At 39.1% G+C, this 23951-nt stretch overlaps 1 protein-coding gene across 3 annotated transcripts in view; it reads left to right on the top strand.

Moving 5' to 3' along the window:
* Positions 1-301: 301 nt before the first annotated feature.
* UBE2Q2 (ubiquitin conjugating enzyme E2 Q2) overlaps positions 302-23951 on the top strand; it is a 63813-nt gene continuing 40163 nt past the window's right edge. For 2 of the 3 annotated variants that reach the window (XR_004677374.1, XM_034994665.1), the window contains exons 1-4: positions 303-750; positions 11701-11802; positions 16269-16373; positions 22286-22342. Coding sequence is in view for 2 of the 3 variants with exons in the window: in XM_034994665.1 (XP_034850556.1) it covers positions 565-750; positions 11701-11802; positions 16269-16373; positions 22286-22342 (450 nt within the window). In the remaining variant the exon portion in view is untranslated. Of the gene's footprint in view, positions 751-11700; positions 11803-16268; positions 16374-22285; positions 22343-23951 lie in introns of all 3 variants that reach the window. The other variant, XM_034994664.1, reaches the window with a different exon arrangement.

Genomic DNA, 23951 nt, shown 5'->3' with positions numbered 1-23951 from the left:
CCGGCGCTATAGGCCGCGCACGTGGCCGGCCCCTCGGCTTGGAGGCGGAGGCGCGCAGGGGGTTTCCTAATCCTCCAGGTGATCAGGCCCCGAGGAGCCACCCGGCCCCGAGCCTCGCGTCCGAGGGCAAGAGGAGCGAAGGAGATGGACCCGGCAGTAGAGGGCTGGGTCAAGGCGAGGAGGGGGCGGCCAGGCGAGCCCGCGCGCAGGCCGCGTGCACGCGCCGGAACCGGGGCGCGCGCGCCGGGGCGGGGAGGGGGTGGGGGCGGGGTGGGGGCAGCTCTTTCCCAGGCGGTAGCGGGGGCGGTGTCGCTGTTGCCCTTTTAAGCCGCGGGGCCGCGGTCTCCTGCCGGCGGAGTCAGTTACAAAGAGAGCAGCCGCCCGCCGAGGCCTCGGTGCCCCTAGCCATTTTTCAGCCGCGATCCGACGTGGGCCTCGGCGGCGGGGAGAGGCGGAGCCGCGAGAGTGCGGCCCCAGGCCGGCCCTGTGGGGCGGTAGCGGCCGTGACGGCGGCTCTGGGCCCGGCTCCCCTTTCGCACCCCTCCTGCCGGAGATGAGGGGAAGATGTCCGTGTCAGGGCTCAAGGCCGAGTTGAAGTTCCTGGCGTCCATCTTCGACAAGAACCACGAGCGATTCCGCATCGTCAGCTGGAAGCTGGACGAGCTGCATTGCCAGTTCCTTCTGCCGCCTCCGGCACCGCCGGGCAGCCCGCACTCGCCGCCGCCGCTCACACTCCACTGCAACATCACGGTGAGGCGCCTGGCCTCAGCCCCTCGGAGCCCGGCGAGGGCGAAAGGGGCGCTCCGAGTCCCCGGACAAAAGGGAATCGGTCTGGTAGAGGCCCCTTGGTTCCCGGGGCCCCGGGCGGGGCGGATCCGCCCCTTTCCCCGGCAAGGGGCCCAGCCCAGGCCCAGCCTGGCAAGAGCGAGGCTTGGGTGGGAGGGGGCAGGCGGCGCATTTCTCCGCTTTTCCCGCGGGGCTGGGTTTGGGGCTGGCCCCTCTCAGCCGCCTTCTCCGCGCCTCGGGTTGGGAGACCGCGGCGGCCCTTGCCCTCGCCGGGTCGCCATGGCTGTTCACAGCCGGCCTGCCCCCGGGGCCGCGGCGACGCAAATCGACTTTGGCTGTTGGAGCCCCGGCAGGGAAGGGGGAAGGCCCTCAAGTTTTAACGCCTTACTCTTCAGTCAGGTTTCCCTCGTCTTGCTTATTCAGCCGGTTATTTTTAAGTTTTTGTTAAAGGAAAAACTGATACTGAAAACTGATGCATTTGATGGGGGAAAAGTTCAGAATGCAGCCTCTGGTACTGTTTGAATTATCCCCTCCCTGCTGGCCTTGCTCCGCGCGTACGTGTTTCCGAAAGGCGCTTTGTACCTGGATTCGGCAGGTGGTGGTATCGGTGTTTGCTTACGTAGCCCTTTCTGTGTGTAAGCCTTTAAAATTATCTGCAGCCCAAAGGAGATATTTGCCCAGGTCTTCTTCCCAGAAAGATTATTTTATGTCACAAAGCCAAAAAGGCAGTTTAAAGCTCACTCTTTGGTTTCAATTGGAAGCTCGTTAGAAATCCGGGGCTTGGTAAGGTGATCTAAGTGTTTAATAAGTTTTTTCGTGAATGTGTATGATGAAACCGTTCATGGTGAAAGTGATTTAGGGTATTGTTCCAAACTGCAGAATGAACTTCTTGTAGCAGGAGTCAAGGTGGTAGTTTTATGTTCATTCGAACCATGTCTGGTGTCTTTGAAGCCTTTTGGTTAAGTCAGTGGGCTACTCAGGTGCCTAAAGTGTTCTGGTCTGGTACTCGAGAGTTTGGAAAGGGCTTGGAGTTACGATAATTGACATTAAAATAATTTCCAGAAAATCTGGGGGAGCAGGTGTGTATTGGGGAAATACAAGTGCTGTACTGAGGAGAGAAGTCATTTATTGAGCATCTAAGTGTTCTGTTCTAGGCACTGGTTTTGCAAAACTGGGCAGAGCAGTCCCTGCTTTCAGAACTAAATCTTCTTGGAGGAAGAGTTTTATATAACCAAGTGTTACTAAGTTCTATGGTGTCATTATGAAAGCCAAAGAGAGCAATTAATTTTGAGTTTGGTGGTTGGGTGGTGCTTCAGAGAAGGCTTTGGTGAGAGGCTGACGTTGGAGTTGGGCTTTCACAGGTAAGTAGAATCTTGGGAGTGGAAGCACATTTCAGGCAGAGGAAACTATCCAGAAAAGACACCAGTGCTTGAGAAAATGCTTTGCTTAGGAGTAGACAAATTATGAGGATATAGGCTGGTAAAGGAGAAGATATTCCAAGAATGGGAAACAGGAAGTGGTAGTGAGCATGAAGGAGACTGGCCTGTATGGTGATTGTTCTGGTAGAAATTGGGGTATGGCCAGGAAAAGGTAGGGGTAGTTTGCATGATAGAATACTGAACTTGTAGGCTGTGGGGAGCTACTAAATTACTGAGGTAAGTTGGAAAAATGTGTTTGCTATCTAGCACTAGGGGTAGTTCTCTACAGTGTGTGGTATTAGGAAACGTGTGTGTATGGTTTTGGTTATCTCAGGTGCTGTAGGGTAGTGTTGCTGCTGTGCTGGCAGTCTGCCACAACAGAGAATTATCCCACTTCAAATGCCAGCACAGTCCCCACCGAGAACCATAGAGGAGGCTGATAGGAGTCAGCTGCACACAGAATACTGCGTGAAGACCTGGATTAGGAAATGGAGCAAGGAGTGAATTAGAGACACCCAGTGAAAGGAGGATTTGGTAGAGACTTGTATAATGGTATAATAGTAGAAACTACTCAAAATTATGACAGGTATTATCAGAAGATAATTATCATGGTGGATACTCAGTGTATATGAGTGTGTATTAATTTTTTATGGGAAAATATCAAACATATACAAAAGGTGAGTAGTGTGGAGAACTTCCGTGTATTCAGCCTCAACAGTGATAAATTTTTGGCCAATCTTACTTCATCTGTACCCCACCTCAGATTATTCTGAAGCAGGTTCCTGACCTGTCACTTCATCTGTAAATATTTCAGTGAGTATCTCTAAAAGGTAAGACTCTTTAAGCCTAGGTAGGTGTGTGTTTTTTTTTTTTAAGATTCTATTTATTTATTTGAGAGAGAGAGAATGAGAGACAGAGAGCATGAGAGGGAGGAGGGTCAGAGGGAGAAGCAGACTCCCTGCTGAGCAGGGAGCCCGATGCAGGACTTGATCCTGGGACTCCAGGATCATGACCCGAGCCGAAGGCAGTCGCTTAACCAGCTGAGCCACCCAGGCGCCCGATAGGTGTTTTGATAAAATCTACATGGCTTGCTTGTGCTGGTACCATTTTCTTAGAAGGGAAAGAGCAAAGAAAAAACTGTGTTGGATTTCCTGTCTATTGTGTTTGTGAATTGCTAGTCTCTAAAAGGTTATAGCTCTTAAAAAAAATGAGTTTGATCTGTTCTTTAATTTTTCCTCTTACTTCCTTATTCCCAAATATTTGTTGAGCTCTTCTACATGCCAGGCCCTGTCTTTTCCATTGCTCACCAAGAAGCATACTTACACAGTTTTAAGTTTTGAGTAAACGGCACCTCACAAATTGTTTCCTTACACTCATGCGTGCCAGTTTCTGAATAATCTTCTAAAGATACTCTGCCCCTTTTTCTTTCAGGCTTCTGAATCTGTTTTTCCCATGTGGAATGTGCCCCTTACCCCACCCCCGTCTGTCCTTCCACATTTGACCATCCCTCAAGGCTCTTCTAGGAAGTCGTATTCAGTTCCTGCTGGTATTTATTTCCCCTTCCTCCCTTCTGTAATCTTTACTATTTACTGCTTTGGTTATGTGTCCTTATGTCCTATTACAATAGTTTCAGATTTTTTTTTTGTCTTTTTTTATGATGGCAGGGGAGAATAGTCTCTAATCATGCTTTTCATCTTCCATTCAGTAAATGCTTAGTAAATACTTGTTCTATTTTAGTTCTATTTTAGTTATATTCTGTATGAACAAAAATCTTAACTGTTGTGTAAGTTAACTGCCAAGAGTTTGTCAAAAGTGCAGAGATAACATCAATATATATTTTAAATATTTAAATACTTAACAGGTCACTGGATGGGAAATCTGTAATTTGATTTCATATGAAAGATTATCTTAAGAAGGAGAAAACAGAACTTACATAGATGTTTTACTCTTTAGGCCAAGGGAATTGAGCTAAATCTTTTTTGGTTATATAAATTTGTCCTAATCTTAAATATGAAGGGAAAGAATGCTATTTTCAACCTCAGGGAGTCTTTTTTATTACTTGTTTTGTGTGAACTCATGATATGAAGGAGTGTCATGCAAACAGATCTGATTGCCAGTTAGTGCTAACATTCAGTTGTTAACACTCACACCTAAAAGCAAAGCAGCTTGTTTTAGTAACCTGTGTGGCCTTATTGGGAGCTAGTATATGGCATTCTTTTAGTCCTTTTGCAATATTTAACATAACTTGGCAACTTCATTTCTCCTTATATGGACTTCTTGACATCTGGTAACTCTTGGTAGGCAATCAGTATTTCAGAGTGAAAAATTCCCCCCCCATGTAAATTAGCTGGTAAACAAAACTTTATGCTGATTTTATTGTTTGTGTGGCATAAACCATTACTCTTCTTGCGTGAGTGGCTATTTACTAGGCTACTTGTGGTAGCACATTTTTAATTTTGCTAATTAAATTTCTCTTGGTCATATCCACAGTCCCCTTTCCCCTCCCCACCTCACCACCAACAGCAAGGCACTAAAATAACAAATGTTAGAGCTCTGAGAGAAAAAGGTTTAGTCTATACTTAGTAGTTGGGACTTTAAGCAAATCACTTTTTCTACTGTTTTTCTGTAAAGTAGACAATACTTTTTGTCCTGCATGAAAGCTTATAAAGAAAAGCTCTTTAACAATAACAATGTTCTCTACAAATAGGAAATTGATGGGGTCATTTGTGGCTGAATAACATTTTATTTTGAAAATGGTTTCTAACAGCTTTTCATGGGAAATAAATCAATGCTGTTAATTTCTTAATTTTTCATGTTTCTAGTCTTTACACTGATTAAAAAGTAGCCCCACCAAGGTTATACAGAGAAAATCATGAACCAACTTGGTTAAAGAGCCCAAGACCTTGGGGCGCCTGGGTGGCTCAGTCAGTTAAGCATCTGCCTTCGGCTCAGGTCATGATCCCAGGGTCCTGGGATTGAGTCCTGCATCGGGCTCCCTACTCAGTGGAGAGTCTGCTTCTCGCTCTCGCTCTGCCTGCCGCTCTCTCTCTCTGTCAAATAAATAAACAAAATCTTAAAAAAAAAAAAAAAAAAAAGACCCCGAGACCTTTTCTTTGGTCTGCCTTCCTGGGACGGATTACCTTTCCAAATTGAACACCTGGAGAATCATTTGGAAATAGCAGAATTGTCATGTTAAGCACCTAAGCGGTACTTTAAGCCTGGAGGAATCATTGTTTTCATTCATCTGACCAATTTATAATACAGAGTCAACTTCCTAGTCATTATCTATCTATCCTTCTCTACCCCATTTTTATGCCCGTCCTTGAAAGAACAGGTACATGAAGAAGAAACTTAGGTTTCCATTTTATGAATGGTGTATGCCTTAGTAACCCGATTTTTTTGTTGTTGTTAAACTTCTTTAGACCTGGAAAAGATTAGATAAATGTCAGCTAGTTGAGGGGTGGGGAATTGAATTGAAACAGTCACTGCCAAATGTAAAGCATTACTGGAGAGCCAGAGTAATGAAGCAGAGTCCCCTTTGCCAAGGCCATTGTAACAGTGTTCTGTGTTCTCTTCTAAAAGATTATTCTGAAAGACGCAGTAGACTCAGAATCAAGGAAACTGTCTGTTTCTGCAGATCAGGTGGTTTGAATCTTCAGCACCTTTATTTTCTCTGCCTCAGTTTAATTAGAATAATGTTTTGATTTTTCATTCTGCCTTTGTGGGCTCTGATAATATTACTTAGTTGTTTCCTTGCAAAATGATTAGCAGGGAGCACTCTCTTTTGGTAGCTTTTTTTCCTCCCAATGTCCGAGCATTCAGGGGTGCCTGGGTGGCTCAGCTAGTTAAGCCTCTGCACTCAGCGGGGAGTCTGCTTGAAGATTCTCTCCCTCGCTCCTCCCCCATCTCACGCCTGGGTGTGTGCCCGCTCTCTAAAAACAAATAAGTCTTTAAAAAAAATAAATGTCAGAGCATTTAGACTTTTCTTAGAGTACTGTATGGTGATTCTGTTGGTTTCATTCTCCACCCCACATTTACTGAACAACAAAGTGTGAAAGTAATGTGTCCCATAACTGGCCTCTGGAAGAATTACAACTATTAGACTTCTGAACCTTCAACAGAAAGTTATATGCATCCGTGTTCAAAAAGTGATGAAGTCCTTGGAGATGGTCATGTTCTATTATTTGGAAAGATAGTAGAGACTGAGCATCCTGGCAGGCAGTTTTGCTGGCTGGTGCTTGATACAGAGCCACACATTGGTGTCTTACTGGATTTGTGTAGAAAATAGATGCAGAAAGTTATTTCTTTCTTTTTTTTTTTAAAGATTTTATTTATTCATTTATTTGAGAGAGTGAGAGAGAGAGAGAGCACATGAGAGGGGGGAAGGTCAGAGGGAGAAGCAGACTCCCTGCCGAGCAGGGAGCCCGATGCGGGACTCGATCCCGGGACTCCAGGATCATGACCTGAGCCGAAGGCAGTCGCTTAACCACCTGAGCCACCCAGGCGCCCCCAGAAAGTTATTTCTGAATAAGACTGCTGGTTTCTGTGTTGTGTTTTGTTTTGTTTTTTTTCTATTTTAAATAATGCGTTGGACATTAAGAGCTAGAGCTAAATCGTTATGCATATAGGTAATGTCCTTTGAAACTTTCCTAGAAGTGATGGCTTCCCATTCTTATTGATGAATTGGTTTCTGGAGCTTTAACAAATTATATTGGATAGGAACTTTTTTTTTCTTCCAGGTAGAAGCTTTTATTTAACAGATTGGTAAAAATGTTAGCAAGTGTGCAGTGAAATGGGTGTTCTCACAGTCATGGCAGAAAATACAAATATCTACGACCCTTGAGAAATTGGTTTACGTAAACCCTCTGTGTTTTAGCAAGATATAAATATTGACTATCCCAGGCTGACTGGTCCTTATGACTCCAGAGCTCCCAGAAGAATTTTAGTCCTGGAGAAGACCTAGATTTGTCTGGCTTAGCCCATCTTACAGCTAACTACTGGGAGTGGAATGGGCTCATAGAGAACTGTGACCAAGTTTTGGGTCAAGGGAGAGAGATGGAAAGATGGGAAGGAATTAGGGAAACTAGCTCCAGTGGAACCACGTAGATTAATATAGAATGGTGAAGGAATGTTTCTTCCAAGGAAAACATTCTGGGCTGGGCTGCAGGAGGTGTGGAGAAGGCCGCTGTTCTAAAACTTTTTGGAGTCAAAACTTTTATACTGTTTAAAAGTGAGGGGTGTCTGGGTGACAGTTAAGCATCTGATTCTTGGTTTCGGCTCAGGCCCTGATCTCAGTGTGGTGAGATTGAGTCCCACATGGGGCCCACATGCTTAAAACTGACTCTTTCCCCCCTGCCCCTTACGCCCTCTAAAATAAAATAAATTTAAAAAAACAAAAAAAGTGTACTGAGGGCCCAAGGAGCTTTTATGTAGGTTACCTATCAATATTTATCATTAGAAATTAAAGCAAATATTTAAAATATTCATTGAAGTAAACATTTTAATAAAATATTATGTGAAATGGCCATATTTTGTAAACTAAAACATTTTAGTGAGAATAGTGGCATAATTTTACATTTCTTTAAATCTCTTTGATATCTGGTCTGTCATTTGTTTCTGCATTCAGTCTGTAAGGGTATTTGTTTTGGTTGAAATAATATGAAGAAAATTCAGCCTCACAAATATTTGGCTGGGAAAAGTAGGAATATTTTAATAGCCATTTAGATAATTGTAGATATTCTTTTTGGATATTTCACCAAAACGTGGTCTTTCTTATAAAGATTTTATTTGACAGAGAGAGACACAGTGAGAGAGGGAACACAAGCAGGGGTAGTGGAGAGGGAGAATCAGGTTTCTTGCTGAACAGAGAGCCCGATGCGGGGCTCAGCCCAGGACCCTGGGATCATGACCTGAGCTGAAGGCAGACCTTAATGACTGAGCCACCCAGGCACCCCAAACTTGATCTTTCTTGAACTGTGAATGAATCTTCTGTCCTTGCGTGATTTATAACATCATGTATTCATCACTTGGAAAATATGGTTCACTGAAATCTAAATGTTGAAATGTTTCATTATATAGTATGAAGACATTATATTAAGATCACCAGCAACCTCATCAGAATATTCTTAGACAGCTCTCAAGCTCATAGCAGTGGATACAGATTTTCCAAAATTCTAATTTTTGCTTGAAAGCTTGAATTTTATCATTGGCAATAAATACTGTCCTTTGTTTTCCTTGAAATGACATACTCTATTCATTTTTGAGAAAATGTCAGAAACCTGAGTTGAAATAACCATTGTCTGTCAGTCATCCTTTCGGGTAAAATTGGTGTTCCTTTAAAGTGGTTAGTTCACTTCACAACTCAGTCACACTGTATTCTGTAAGAGTTCTCATGTGTGCATTCCATTTCATCAGTTGCAATATTAAAAAGACCTATATAAGGATTGAGATTTTGTAAAAAAACTTTTACTACTTATTCACAGATATTCTTAAGTAAAACCTCTTTTTTTCTTTGTCTTTTAAACATCTTAAATGCATAGTGGTGAAGAATACCATGACTCCAAGTGTAGTTTGGTGTCACTGCCTTTATTTGTGCTAAGGTTCCATCCAGCAGTTTTACCTAGGGGCTTGAGGGCCCCACTTTGAAAATTATTGACGTAGTTGCTTAGACCTATAAATCCTATCTTCTCACGTACAGGATTAGAAGAGCATGTCATAAGCAGGAACTGATCTCAGTAATTTTTGTTGTTGTTACAGTGCTCATAATATGGTTTTAAGGGGTTTTAGTCCAGAGCAACAATTCATATATTTTATTTTGCTTATGTAGAATTAGACAAACACTAATCTACACAGTGAAATTCTAAAATTTAGTTGGGTGGTTTTTTTGTTTTTGTTCTGTCCTGTTTTGTTTTTTGGAACTAAGGTCTAGATGGTATATTCCAAACTAGGCTGAAGAATTTGAAGAAGAAAATGCAATACTCAATAAGTAGTTTTCTTTAAGAACCCAGGATTAATTTTGAAGATAGTTTTTCTTTTAGTCTGTGAATAGCTTTGGGACACACTGAAAATTAGAGAAATGAGAATACAAAATAAACCATTATTGAATAGATCTAATGATGTCTTTCTTCAGTACAGTTTTTTGTTCTATAAAGAACATTTGGTGAAGCGCTTCAAAAATAGTTTCTTCGGCTTCAACTATATTGTAATTGAGATTATAGTTCTCAGAGCAATGCTTCTTTAATACTGTGTTTCTGAAAAATTGTTTTTCCATAACTAGAACCTAATTGTTTGGCAGCTAGTATCTAATAATAGTGACTTTTTCCTAATTTATAATAGAAAACAGTACAGAGTAAATGTCTATTAGTAGGTGAAAGCATGTAATGCTTTTTTCCGTTAACCTTTAAAAATCAACACATGTAATGGTACTTTAAAAAATATGTAACTATAGCATTTCTTGTAAGTACTCAGTTTGCGATGGAATAAAATATTAGAATTTTATGGGGTTTGAATTAGTTATATATTGCTCTGTAACAAATGTAGCACCCTAAAACAGCAACATTATCTCACAGTCTCTGTGGGTCAGGGATCTGTGCATGGCTTATCAGGGTTCCCTGGCTTCCAGTCTCTCTCAAGGCAGTAAAGGTGTTGGCTAGTGCTGAAGTCATCTCAGAGTGAGACTGGGAGAGACTCTCCTCCAAACTCATTCATGTAGTTTTGGTAGGATTAATCTCCTTACAGGCCTCAGGTCTGAGGGCAGCAGTTGGTCAGAGGCCTTGCTCAATCTCTTCCCATGTGGCTGTGGGCTTCTCCATAGGGAGATGGCTTCATTGCAGGGGGAAGGGGGGTAAATGAAAGAGCAGGAGAGGGTGAGCAACACAGAAATTCTCATCTTTGTGTAACCTAATCCTAGAGGTGATATCACATTATTTACTGTATTGTTTGCTAGAAGTGAGTCTAGGGAAGGGAATTAAGGGTATGAATACCAGGTTAGGATTATTGGGACCATTTTAGAGGTTGCCCACTACAGTGTTCAAGAACATCATTGACCTCAGAGCTGTAGCACACAGACAGTGGCTGTACAAGGAGGCTGCCTGTCTCAAAAGCCCAGCTTCTGTGGCAAGTGAAAGCTGTATGTACCGTATGGTTACTGTATCGCTGTTTGTTCTGACTTCTAACACCAGAGATATTTAAGGAATAATCTTAACCTCATTTAAGGAATCTGTTCCTTTAGAAACTACATCCCTCCCTACAATCTGAGAAGGGTTGGAAATTATTAGGAAAAAGGCAAAATTAGGGCGCCTGGGTGGCTCAGTTGGTTAAGCGACTGCCTTCGGCTCAGGTCATGATCCCAGGGTCCTGGGATTGAGCCCTGCATCGGGCTCCCAGCTCGGCGAGAAGCCTGCTTCTCCCTCTCCCACTCCCCCTGCTTGTGTTCCCTCTCTCGCTGTCTCTCTCTGTCAAATAAATAAATAAAATCTTTAAAAAAAAAAAAAAAAGGCAAAATTAAATGGGATTGATCCCCCCCCCCCCTCTTTTTAGGGCCAATTTTCTAATGGAGAAAAATCTCAAAGTAACTTCTGTAATTATTTAGAGAACAGGGAATATAGGGAGTAAGAAGATTTTTAAAAATCATTTTAGCATTTATAAGGATTTAAAAATATGTGCCTAGATTATACTCCTTTGCTTTACCTTTAAAAATTGAGTTAGATCTCATGTAGATAAAGTTTAGAAATGCAGCTTTATTATATTAAAAAGCAAAAGTAGTATGGTTTGAATTTATAAATTATACTTCAAGGTTGGGAGGTGGCTGCTTTTTTTTGTTTGTTTTTTTCTTTTTGAGGGATTTATTTGATTCCAGATTTTAAAGCCTTTAAAAAATGTTAAAGCTGGAGAATCCAGGCCATGATTGACCTTTCTTTGTAAAGGAAGGAAGCCCATCTTTCCTGGTCCTGAGTACCAATTTTTTTTCAGCTTGTGATAAAACCTAACTTTTGCAGTATTTCTTTTCTATTTTAAATGCTACTACCTACTGGGTAAACTACTTTTTTTGCTTGATTTTTAAATGTTTAAATTATGTAACATGGAGCAGGCAAAATTACACCATAAAACTGTTTTTAAAAAATCCACAAAAAGAGGGGGCGCCTGGGTGGCTCAGTCGGTTAAGCGGCTGCCTTCGGCTCAGGTCATGATCCCAGGGTCCTGGGATCGAGCCCTGCATCGGGCTCCCTGCTCAGCAGGGAGCCTGTTTCTCCCTCTCCCTCTGCCTGCCTCTCTGCCTACTTGTTCTCTCTCTCTATCTCTCTGTCAAATAAATAAATAAAATCTTAAAAAAAAAAATCCACAAAAGAAATTTTTCTCCATGAATAGATTTTAATGTGTTGTTTTTCTTCTCCTTGATATATTTTACTTGTCATCTTGCCATGTGGTGGTATAGTTAACTTGCATTTCCAGATTAGTCCATATGTAAATGTGTTTAACATGGGTGTCTCTGTAACAGGAATCTTACCCATCTTCTTCACCAATATGGTTTGTGGACTCTGATGACCCAAATCTGACATCAGTGCTGGAACGTCTAGAAGATACTAAGAGCAACAATTTGGTGAGAAAATAAGCCAACCTACTATTTTTTTTCCCCCCTAAAGAACATTATATGTAGAACTTAAGTGTTAAGAGGTAATATGATATAGAAAAGCCTGATTAATGATTATTTGATAATCTTAAAGGAGCTAAAGACCAGTTTTGTTTGTTTGTCTATTTTTTGGCCTTCAAATTCTGTACTACCTGATATCTTTTTTATTCCCCATAGGTTAAACTTAATTTAGATGAGTTAGGTGGTCTCTTTTCAGTGAATTCTGATTTTAAACCAACCAGACATTTTTGGTAGGGAACACTAGCCAAGGTGGAAGATAGAAAAAGAAAAAAAGACTGAGGTGGATGTGAGGGGAAATAATGCTAGAATGACATCAGTGCTAGTGTTAGGGAATTGCTTTCTCTCTCAGAAGTCTGTAACTGCAGTAATAGTCATAGGTATAAAAAGAAAATGCATTTTTTGTTTTTTGCTTTTTTTTTAATATATGAAGAAATGTAACTTTCCATTTTACAAAAAATTTAAAAATCAGTTTTCTTTGATTATAAAACTAAGCGACTATTGTGAGAGCACTTACTAAAATAAAGGGAAATAAGATTTCTGCCTGATAACCACTGTTGACATGTTAGCTATTTTCTATCCATATTTTTCCCTTGCTAGTAAAATACATGGACTCTAATAAATATGTTTAAATAGTTGAGGTCATATTCTATATAGTTTTATATCCTTTTTTAAAATTAACATGGAATGAAAGATTTGACTGCTATCTTCCTAGATGGGCAGACTGCATATTATAAATATGTCTGTTACCTCCATAGTTTCATGTTAATTTATAAATTGAATGCAATTAATCCGAACAGTCTTATTTTGGGACTCTAAAGTTGGTTTTAAAGAGTAAATAAAAAAAATAGTTGAAAAAAGTAATGAGGAGAGACTTGTCCAATTAGATGTTAAATAAAAATATTATGGGGCGCCTGGGTGGCTCAGTTGGTTAAGCGACTGCCTTCGGCTCAGGTCATGATCCTGGAGTCCCAGGATTGAGTCCCACATCAGGCTCCCTGCTCAACAGGGAGTCTGCTTCTCCCTCTCATGCTCTCTGTCTCTCATTCTCTCTCTCGCAAATAAATAAAAAATCTTAAAAAAAAAAAAAAAAAATATTATGTACTGGCAATGGACTGGACATATAAAGACAATAGAAGTTTAAAAACATTCATGCAATTGAGAATTCAGAATAAGTTAAAATACTCAATAAGGAAAAGGTGGATTATTCTATAAATATCATTGGGAGAACTGACCATTTAGGGAAGACCACCTGCCTTGGTCTTTCCTGAGCTCTTATCTCAGATTTTTGTTAAAATAAGTTACAGGTGGTTTAAACACATCTATTCTTAAAATTAACAACAGAAGAAATCAGTTTGAGGAGTATTTTAAGAGTAGAGGCTGGTCTGGAGAGCCATGAAGGTTAGAGGTAAAAATAAAAAGCTAGACAGATACAAGTTCATATTTCCAGTAGGGGAGTGACAAGACAGGGAAAGATAGCCCTCTTACTCCTTTTAGGAGGTTAACTCTAAAAAGATCTACAGATATAAGTTTTGTAATAGTAGAAATGATTGGGTTATTTTTCAGTGTCTAAAATTTTTCCTCAAAAAATGCTCACAAAATGAAATGACATAGGACATAAAATTGGGTCTCATTTTATTTTTTAAAGATTAATGTATTTACATAAAAGAAGAAAACCAGATTACCTTCTACTCTTATAGTCTCTGCCAGTTATTTCATAACCTAATTTCTTGACAGAATAAGTTGTATTTCCTCACCTTTGCTTTACTTAATTCATTTTAATCTGGATTCTGCCTTCATTGTTGCACTAAAACTTTTTATGTCTAGGTGCCAAATCCAGGGAATCCTTTTTTAACCCTAAAATTGACCTCTCTGCAGCACTTTGTTAGTGGTGATTGTTCCTTTGTTGAAACATTCCTCCATTTAACAAACATTTATTAAAGTCTACCAATCAAAAGCTGGTTAAATAAAAGCTGCTGTGTATAGTTTTATGATAGAGTATTATATTGTAGTTAAAAATAATGCAGCCAGTCTTTCCATAGGAATGCATACAACTTTCAAAGTTATGCAAGTGAAAAGGCAAGGCATAGAATATTGTTTATAGGGCGCCTGGGTGGCTCAGTTGGTTAAGCGACTGCCTTCAGCTCAGGTCGTGATCCTGGAATCCCGGGATCGAGTCCCGCATCGGGCTCCCTGCTCGGCGGGGAGTCTGCTTCTCCCTCTGACCCTCCTCCCTCTCATGCTCTCTGTCTCTCATTCTCTCTGTCTCAAATAAATAAATAAAATCTTTAAAAAAAAATATTGTTTATAATCTGGCCCCTTTTGCAAACAGTGTTGTAAAAAATAAAAAAATCTGTATCTGTGTGGGTTTATACATACTTTTCTCTTCCTGGGTGTGTACAGGAAACTGTTAATAGTAGAACAGAGAGAAGTATCTTTTTTTAATTGGCTGGCTTCTATGCCAGGCTCTGTGATAAGTGGTGGGTACAAAAGTCAAGTCCTATCCCTGTCCTCTGGGACCTGATAATCTTAGGAGAACTTCCATCAGATTACTGTCTCCTATTTTTATCTCTTAATACCCTGCCTTGGTCTTCCCTGAGCTCTTGTTCCTTGGTCTGCCTCTTCTCATTCCATGCTTTCTCCGAGAAATCTCTTTTACTACTATTGCTTAAATCATGGTCTGTATTCCAGGGATTTCTAAATCTTTATCTTTAGCTAAAATTTATCTCCTGAGTTTCAAACCCATATATCTATCTATATATCCTGTAGATCCAGGGAATCTCACTTGGATGTGCCATGGCTGTTCAAAATGATTATATCTAAATTTAAACTTCCCTACCTTGTGACACCCAGCACCCCCATTGAGTTCCCCTTAGTAATTCTCTTTGTGATTGTGAGTGGGACAAGATGAAATAATGAAGCTTGTCCCACCCATGGCTGAACCAGGAAACTAAAAGTTCTTTTTTATGCCTGTATTTCCTCATACCTCCCTTCTCCAAACTACCTAGTAAGGTTTTAATACTTGTCCATCTACCTTCTAAATATTTCTTAAATCTTTTCCCACCATCTTAGTTTCTTCCATCCTTCAAATGCTTTTTTGGGGGAGTTGAAATTCCTGAAAGATGTACAACCCTATTTTTCTTGTTGCTTGGTATTACTACCACATTGCTGCCACTCCCACAGCACTCCCTTAGCTCTTCCTTTGCCAAGGGTTGGAGTGTCTGGGTCTGTGTCCAGGTCAACCTTTCTCATCTTCATTATGTTTTTGAAACAAAACAGAGCTTATTGGAGGGGTAAATCCACAGTGCCTTTTAAGCTTGACAGTTTTTGTTTGTTTGTTTTTATCCTAATCTACTGCTCAGCTTTCCTAATTTCTGCTTGTTCCTTTGGCAACTTTGGAAAGTCCTATTCTTCCTTTGTTGACCCATTCTAATCCTGTTTCTGTTTTCTAGTCCTTCATAAACCTGCTTTTTCATCTCTTTTCCTGGTCAGAGACATCCAGGAAACTGTTCCTGACCAGGTGAAGTAAATTACTTGATTAGCTCCGGGTAAGGTCTACTAAGTATTGAACATTGTTCTTAAACCATAATTCCTAAATGTATACATTGAAAAGTTTTCTTTATTTCAACAATGAAAAACATGTTCATAAACATAACTTACCTTGCTTCTTTGCTTGAAGTAAATATGCTTACAAAACAATCTGGATGTAAAAATGGGAATTTAATGAGATACTCCTTGCAAAGTTTTCCTAGTGCATTTTTTTCCCTTTCTTTTTTTTTTTTGACAGATGCTTAAGAACCTAGTAAGTGCCAAGTGTTTTCACAGAAGGTTTCATTTAATCTTTACCATTATAAGAAGTTTTTAATTTCCTTGTTTTACAGATGGGGACCTCAAACTCAGGGAATTAGGTGCTATATCCAAGATCCTTTAGATTCCAAGAGTCTGTCTACTAGACCACATTTGCCTCTACTTTTAAATGAATATGACTGGAATGTATAATTTTATAACCCGTGTGTAACAACACTGCCTCTGGGTTTGTTTGTTTGCTTTTTTTTTTTTTTTTTTTTTTTTTGCCTCATTAATGTAAGTGTATTCTTGTCTGAAGTCGTAAGTTTCTAAGAAAAGGAGTTAGCAGTTGAAAATTCGACAATATCTGGAGCTCTCCTTCCTCAGCCTTTTTGTTGTTGTCATTCTGCTAGGTATTAGTTATAGGGATTGTACTCAAGCCATAGTAACTTTCTTATACTAGCAGCCCCTAAAACTATTTCGTAAAGACTGTTATTTTATCTGTAGGCTGTAATTGAGCAGAAACAAACTTTTTTCCTTTCCTACTGGATTGGTTACAGTAGTCATAGCATTATTCATGTCTTCTAAGGGCTCTTTAACATAATGCTTATTTACTGAAATGTGTTTTGTAGCTTCGTCAGCAGTTGAAGTGGTTGATATGTGAACTCTGCAGATTATATAACCTTCCTAAGCACCTGGATGTTGAGATGCTAGATCAACCAATACCCACGGGTCAGGTAAAGTAAAAATTCTCTAGTGTTCAAGAGCTAAAATAAATTGTCTCAAGCAGAAGTAAAACTAGGATGATTTTTCTTCTTATTATGCAACTTATTTAGAAGGTGTTGGATTGTTTGTTTTATTTTAGATACTAAAAATAACCTGTTTACTCTTTGGAGCTGCTGGTATTTACTATGACAGGGAAGCAACTGCCTCCCTCCCCACTACCACCTTTTTGTTGTTAACATTCCTGATTTCCATAACTGTTCCTTCAGTTGTTTGCCTTTGCTTATTCATTTGCCTTCACCTGGAATGCCATCTCCTTTTAAGCCTATCTCTGCTTCTTAAGGCTTAACCCAAATGTTACTTCCTCTAGTGCCCAGAAGTGCCCACTAGTTCACCACCACCTGTAACTTTTCTAGATTTCCAGATTTACCTATTTTAGGGCATAATTTACTGACTTTGTACTATAAATAAGGATTTAGCTCTTATACCACCTACCTTCCCACCCATCTCCCTTCCTAAAACACCATTATATTTAGTCATATGAATAATCACTGTTTATCATTAGGACTTTGTAGTGTAGAGTTTTCTATTGTGACATTTCTTGTAGAGCTCTTTGTTTTGCAGTGTCCTCCTCATAATAATAATTCTTAGTTTAAAAAGTCATGTTCTGGGGCGCCTGGGTGGCTCAGTCAGTTAAGCGTCTGCCTTCGGCTCAGGTCACAGTCCCAGGGTCCTGGGTTCTAGCCCAGTATCAGGCACCCTGCTCAGCGGGGAGCCTGCTTCTCCCCCCCCCCCCGCCCCCGCCGCTCTTCCTGCTTGTGCTCTCTCACTCTCACTCTCACTGTCAAATAAATAAATAAAATCTTTAAAAAAAAAAAAGTGATACTCTGGCTCTTTTCTTCGAGCTCTTGGCTCTTCTAGAGGCTTTGGTTCTTTTGCACCAGTCTTGGCAGGTTGTTCTCTGGGCTGGCTGTGCAGCTGTCGTCTTGAAATTTTTGTCTCCTCTGCTAGTGTGGATCTATTGTTACCTGGTCTCATGTCAATCTTTCTTGCTTACCCTTTCTCATTTTGCCTGAGTACATCTTCAAGTAAAATTCTAGCATGAAGGAGTAGTACATTTTTTGAGTTCTGACATCAAAAAGTATATGACCAGACCACCATAGGGTTGAATCTTGGTTCTGCTTATTAGCTGTATGACCTTGTGATAATTACCCAACCACTGTGTGCATCAGTTTCTTTTTAAAACGGGGGAAATAGTAGTACCTATATTTTGTGGGGAGCTATGAAGATTAAATGAGTTAGTATATGTAAATAATTTAGAGCAGTGCATGGTTTATAGTAAATGCACAGTAAATGTTAACTGCTATTATATTTTACTTTGCATTTGGTTGATGGTTAGGTTGAATATATAATTCTGGGTTAAAAATCATTTTTCCTCAGAATTTCAAAGACTGTTCTGCTATCTTCTAGCCAACGGTGTTGTTTAATTTAAGCCTGATGCCATTCTAAGTCTTACTCATCTATGCATGACTTGGGAAACTTTTAAGAGATTGTCTTGGTGTTCTCAGATATCACAATGGTGTATTTTTAGTTGTGGTTTTTTGTTTTTGTTTTTTCATTGTTGCTGGACACTCAGTATGGATGTGTCTTTTCAGATGTGGGTTCCTTTATCTTTCTCCTTGGGTAAGTGTTCTTGTATTTTTTTCTGTGATAACTTCCTCCTTTCCATTTTATTTGTTCACTTTTAGAATGCCTACTAATGGGATTTTAGACCTCTTTGCTTGAGTCTTTGTATCTTTTATATTATCTCCATATTCACTTTTTTAATTTCAAATTCTGAAAGTTTTTCCTTCAATTTTTAAAAATTTTATTTGGACAGCATAACTTTTTGGTTGTGTTTTATTTACTGCTGCTTAACCTCTTACCCCAAACTTAATTTATTCTATTTATCACAGTTGTGTGGGCTGATTAGGCTTAGCTGGACAGTTTTTTTCTGCTGACCTCACTGCACATTCAGATAGTGGCTGGGACTAATGGTCATGACCTGAGCCGAAGGCAGACACTTAATGGACTGAGCCACCCAGGCATCCCTAAAGTCTAGGACAGTTTAAATAAAAATTCAACTGGGTCCAATTTTGCCTCCCATGAGCTATCTGGAGATAATTTTGGTTGTCACAACTGGCTGAGGGGAGTGCTATGGGTGTTTTGTGGGTAGAGGGGATGTTACTAAATGTCCTACATGACAAAGAATTATCTAGCCCAAAATATTGGTACTTCCAAGGTTGAGAAACCATGGTTTAAATAAACATCTGAGCCTGATCTGTTTTTCTCTTTTTCTGTATATTAGTCTTCATTTTTTCCATTCCTTTAGTCATTTTTAGTAATTTTAGATTCTAAAAAAATCACTTCATCTGTACTTTTGAATCTATGGTTATGAAGCTCTTTTCATTTCTAAAGTTGTTTTCTTTACCATGATTACTTGTCAGAAGCTTGTCTGTTTTATTATACTGGTCTTTTGAAAGAATCAGTCCTTTTATTTTTTTAAATCTAATTTTCTTTTTCATTTTTGTGTGTGTCTTAACTCTTTTTTTCTTTTGCCTTTCTAGTTTATTGGACCACTGTGATTTAAATTGCTTTAACAAACATGTAAAGGTACACATTTTCTTCTGCATGCTATTGCACTTCATGGCACAGGTTTTAAGATTTAGTATATTTATTTTCTAAACAGTTTGTATTTCCTAAGTGATTTCATTCCATCTTTTGTTCTATTACTTTGTTATATTTCACAAGAAGTTGTATAGGTGTAGAAAACATATAAACATGAGCGTTAATAGTTACAGTAAATACCTGGGAACTACCACCCAGCCCCGACCCAGGTGAAGAAACAGACTATTGCTAGTACTACAAACCTTCTGCACATTCCTTCCAGATGATCATTCCCTTCAATGCTAATCTTTTCCTTTTCCCTAGTTTTTATCATATATATCTGCATTTCTGAACAATATGATTTAGTATTGACTTTTTAAGCTTCATATTGAGTCATACTATATGTGTGTTCTTTGTCTTTTGCTTAACATTGTGTGTTAAATTTATTCATATGTGTAGCTGTGGTTCTTTTTCATTGCTGTATTTATTCCATTCTTTGAACATACCATTACAGATTTATCCATTTGAGTTGATTGCAGTTTGCTATTAGGAACAGTGTGGGGCGCCTACTTGGCACTGTTGGTTAAGCATCTGACTCTTGGTTTTGGCTCAAGTCGTGCTCTCAGGGTTGTGAAGTTGAGCCCCACATCAGCCTCCGCACTCAGAGCAGAGTCAGCTCAAGAGTCTCTCCCTCTCCCTCTGTTCCTCCCGGTTGTGCTTGCGCTCTCTCTCACTCCCTCTCTCAAAGAAATAAATCTGTCTCTAAAAAAAAAAAAAAAAAAAGAAACAGTGTGCTACCATAATCATTCTTGTCCATATTTTGTGGGATACCTGTGTAAGCATTTTTCTGGGCACATACTTAGAAGTTGGATTACTGGAGCAATTTCTTCTTAAACCTAAGAGTTCTTTAGAAAAAGTTTTTAACATTCTCAGGTGGCCTTTGGGCTATTTTTAGTTTTTCACTATTTACAATATAGCCTGTAACTTCTCAGCTGAATTATCAACAGTTGCTTAAACTTAACCATTGGTGTTACTATGTCTTTGCTTATTGCTGTATCTTATATTCCATGGTTGCTTCCTACTCTGAAAATAGATCCCTTACTAACGTTCTCTATTGTTATTTTTAGAAAGGATTTCTAGGAATGAGTGGAGAGTGTTCCTTGAATACTCAGTGTCTGTTTTTATTATTCATTCAACCCCTATCCGTCTGACTGTGTGCAAAATACTCTATAGAGGTGCTGAGGATCCAGTGGCAAAGAAACAGATATGGTGCCTGTCCCGATGGAACTAGACATAGAATTCTAAGTTCATAATTGAGTCTCTTCTAGGTTCTTTACGCTTTTATCTTCCAGAATTTATTGTTACAGATGAAATGCCTGATGTCTGGTTCTTCTTTTCCTATATATTTGTTTTCTTTCTGGAAGTTGGTATGGTTTTTTCTTTAACTGTGAAGTATAGGGTTTTACTTTTCAGTATTCCTTTGGGGCATTCAGAGCCACTTAATATTCTGAAGTCTTTCTTTAGCTTGACAACCTTTGTCTCTTATTTCTTTCCCTCAGTCTTATGGGTAAATAGCGGATGAATATTAGTTCTGGGTATTCCTATCTCCCATTTCCCGTAACTCTTCTATTTCAGTACCCCTTCCTCTCCCCACCCCCTATCTCCCTTTTTCTCCATATTCTAAGGGATTGTCACAGTTTGGTCATCTTCTTAATCATAAATGTTTTGTTGATTCAAATCCATTGTGCTCTCTGGTCCTTCTACTAAGTGTTTTTTTCCTTTATCTTTTTTTTTTTGAAGAGGAAATCTTTTTTATTTCCCAGAACTGTCTTTTCCTTTGCATGGTTATCTTTTTTATGTTTTGTGGATACAATATCTTCTCAAGTACTGCTAAGGATTCCAATTAGATTTTTTTTGTTTTATTTTCTTCATTAATAATGCTTCAGGTCACTTGTTCTGTTTGTTTGACTTGGTGCCTTTTTTCCAGAGTGCCGGTTTTCTTCAATGTCTGGTGATACTTGGTCATCTGCTCATTTATAGATGAGGTATACCATTGATCACATTGTCAGTGGTTGATGTGAGTGCCCTCAGTAATTGTCACTCTTCTCTGCCTGGTTTGTACACCTGTGCTCTGGCTATGGCTTGTGAATGGAGAGGTACTAGCAGGCAGACTTTCCAGCTCCTGAGTTCAAGGAAGAGATGAGTGAGTTAGATTTTGCTGCTGTGTTGAGTTGTATTTTTAAAAATGTCTTTTCTCTGTAGTTCTGACACTTATACTAAGAGGCCATCAAGTTAGGCCTCCTATGTAAGAAAGTGATCCTTGGGGCACCTGGGTGGCTCAGTCGTTAAGCGTCTGCCTTCGGCTCAGGTCATGATCCCAGGGCCCTGGTATCGAGCCCCGTATCGGGCTCCCTGCTCAGCGGGGAGCCTGCTTCTCCCTCTCCCACTCCCCCTGCTTGTGTTCCTTCTCTCGCTCTGTCTGTCTCTGTCAAATAAATAAAATCTTAAAAAAAAAAAATCCTTACCAGCTGTAGTTGGAACAAATACAGCAAGTATTTCTAGAAGGAAAAAAAAAATCATACTAACTTTATGCATTGTGTTGTGAACTCTGCTCTGGTTCAGAAAACTTGTCTTTTTGAACTCTGCCAAAACTAGGTATGAAGGCTCTTCCTAAAACCCCATCAGATTATTTGTGAATGAGTGGTAAATTGTAGAGAAGTATTCTGTGGTAAATGACATGTTGTAGAAAAGAAAAATGGCTCTTTAGTGAAATGGTGATCATTTTACAATTTTGTAGTTTTGTAAAACATCACTCCTTTATGACACATTTTACCTTTTAAAATGTGAGGAATGTATGGAAAGATTTAGGCTTTTCAAAGTTAAAAAGGTAGATATTTTAAGGAACCTATGGTTTGGGATATTTGTTTTAAGTGAAAGAAGCCATTCATTGACCTTATATACATAGCCATAGGTATAAAATGTTTTCTTATTTTAAATTAGAATGTTTTAAATTTTTTTCCAGTTTTGCTTTATATTGGACTAATTGCTGTTGTTTATTCTCAAGGCATCTATCAAGTTGAATCGTTCAAAAAAAAATTTTTTTTTAAGCTGATAAATATTGTCACATCAAACCTGGATTTAAAAGTAAATATTCAACTTTAATAAATTCTATTAGTGGAACTATAGTGACAGATGACTGATAATTTGTCCCTAAAGTCTTCTAATGTCCTCAGTATGTGCTTATTCTGTGCAGCCCTAGCAAATTGGTTTTGTTTTTCAGAATGGGACCACAGAAGAAGTGACTTCAGAAGAGGAGGAAGAGGAAGAGATGGCTGAAGTAGGTATTTTATGTAAGAATCACGTTTTATAAATACCGTATCTTCATTTTTGAATATTTTTGAATCTCCTTTATAAACCAGTGTTAATGTGGAATAATGAAAACCCCATTGCATTTGAAATTGAATATAATTTCTAAAATCTGGCTTTAGTTTTAATTAATGATGTTTTTGAGCAAAATGTTTGATTTCCTAGAAAATCTCTTAACATTTAGCATTAAAATTATATTTACATTTAATAGTAATCAATGCTTAACCCATATTTGGTTATTTTTAAGAAGAGGAACTACTAAGTTTCAAAAATTCTGAATTTAAATAAAAGGAGAATTTGAGAACGTTTCAGGGACTACTCACTAGAAGTAATAAAGCTATCTCATGTTGAAAAACCATCTAAGAATTTGGTAGGGCAGATTCTAAGACCTTGACCTTAGGCCAGTTTAGTTACCAGGCACTGATATAATTTTAGAGGTTTTCAGACTCTGAAGCTTTGTGTTTAAATTCTGTGTCTCTTCATTGACCAAGTAAAAGGTATTTGAGTTCCACAGTCTTGATTTTAAAACTTTCTTACTGGTTTGGATCTTAGAATTAATTCAGGTTATTACCTTATTTTCTTGATGTGCAAAATCTTAAATCTTAAATACACTTCTTAGAAGGCCTTAAAACTAAAGAAGTAGTTGTGGTTTGTTTTGTGAGTCTGGGAGCAAAATAATTCTTTTTTTTTAAGATTTTATTTATTTATTTTACAAAATGAGAGAGACCACAAGCAGTGGGGGAGGGGTATAGGGAGAGGGAGAAGCAGGCTCCCCACCAAGCAGGGAGCCCGATACAGGGCTCGATCCCACGACCCTGAAATCATGACCGGAGCCAAAGGCAGATGCCTAACTGACTAAGCCCCTCATTTGTCTCCAAGATAATTCTTAACACTGTCTAATTTGTATGATTTTTTTGGGATAGTTTGTTTTTCACATTTTCATGCAGTGTAATTTAGGTAGAATAAACTGCAGGAAAATAGTAAACCTTTTCCATGGGTTCGGTGTCCAATGAAATAGAGATTCTACTCAGAGTTTATGTACTTCTCATTTTTTTCCTTTGCAAGATAATGTAAAGAAGGGACAGCAACGTTTAGGGAAATCTAGAAAGATAGGATCCTGGATTTCAGAGATGTCAGATTAAGATAGGAGAAAATATAATCTAGGTAACTAAAATAATGGTAAAAAAGGCACAGAGCAAGCTTTGGGCATGGTATGTTTAGGTGCATTGGAGATTGACGTGTTGGAGTCATGGAAAGCAAGTTTGGCTAGAAAAGCAGATGGCTTAAAGTCTTGAATTAGAGACAAATATATTTATATTTGGTGTGATTGTTGAGAAAAAGGCCTTGAGCAGAGAATAGTGTGCTGAGAATGTTGTTTTATAAAGATAATCTGCACAGAACAGAATTCATCATTAATACTCAAGTGGAGAAGATTTTTGGATAGGAATGTGGCTGAGTTTAAAGGTGGAGGAGGAAGAGGAGATCCAGACTAAGGACATTTCTGAAGAAAATAAGTGTGGAATAGAACATTGGGGCTGCAAGGTACAAATCAGGGGAGGGAGCTCCATGAAACATGGAGT

The sequence above is a fragment of the Mirounga leonina genome, unplaced genomic scaffold, assembly GCF_011800145.1.
Source record: "Mirounga leonina isolate KUSES-001 unplaced genomic scaffold, KU_Mleo_1.0 Mir_91, whole genome shotgun sequence".
Taxonomy (NCBI): Eukaryota; Metazoa; Chordata; class Mammalia; order Carnivora; family Phocidae; genus Mirounga; species Mirounga leonina.
Note: the sequence above shows the minus strand (reverse complement) of the source record. Positions and strands in the feature narration are given on the sequence as shown.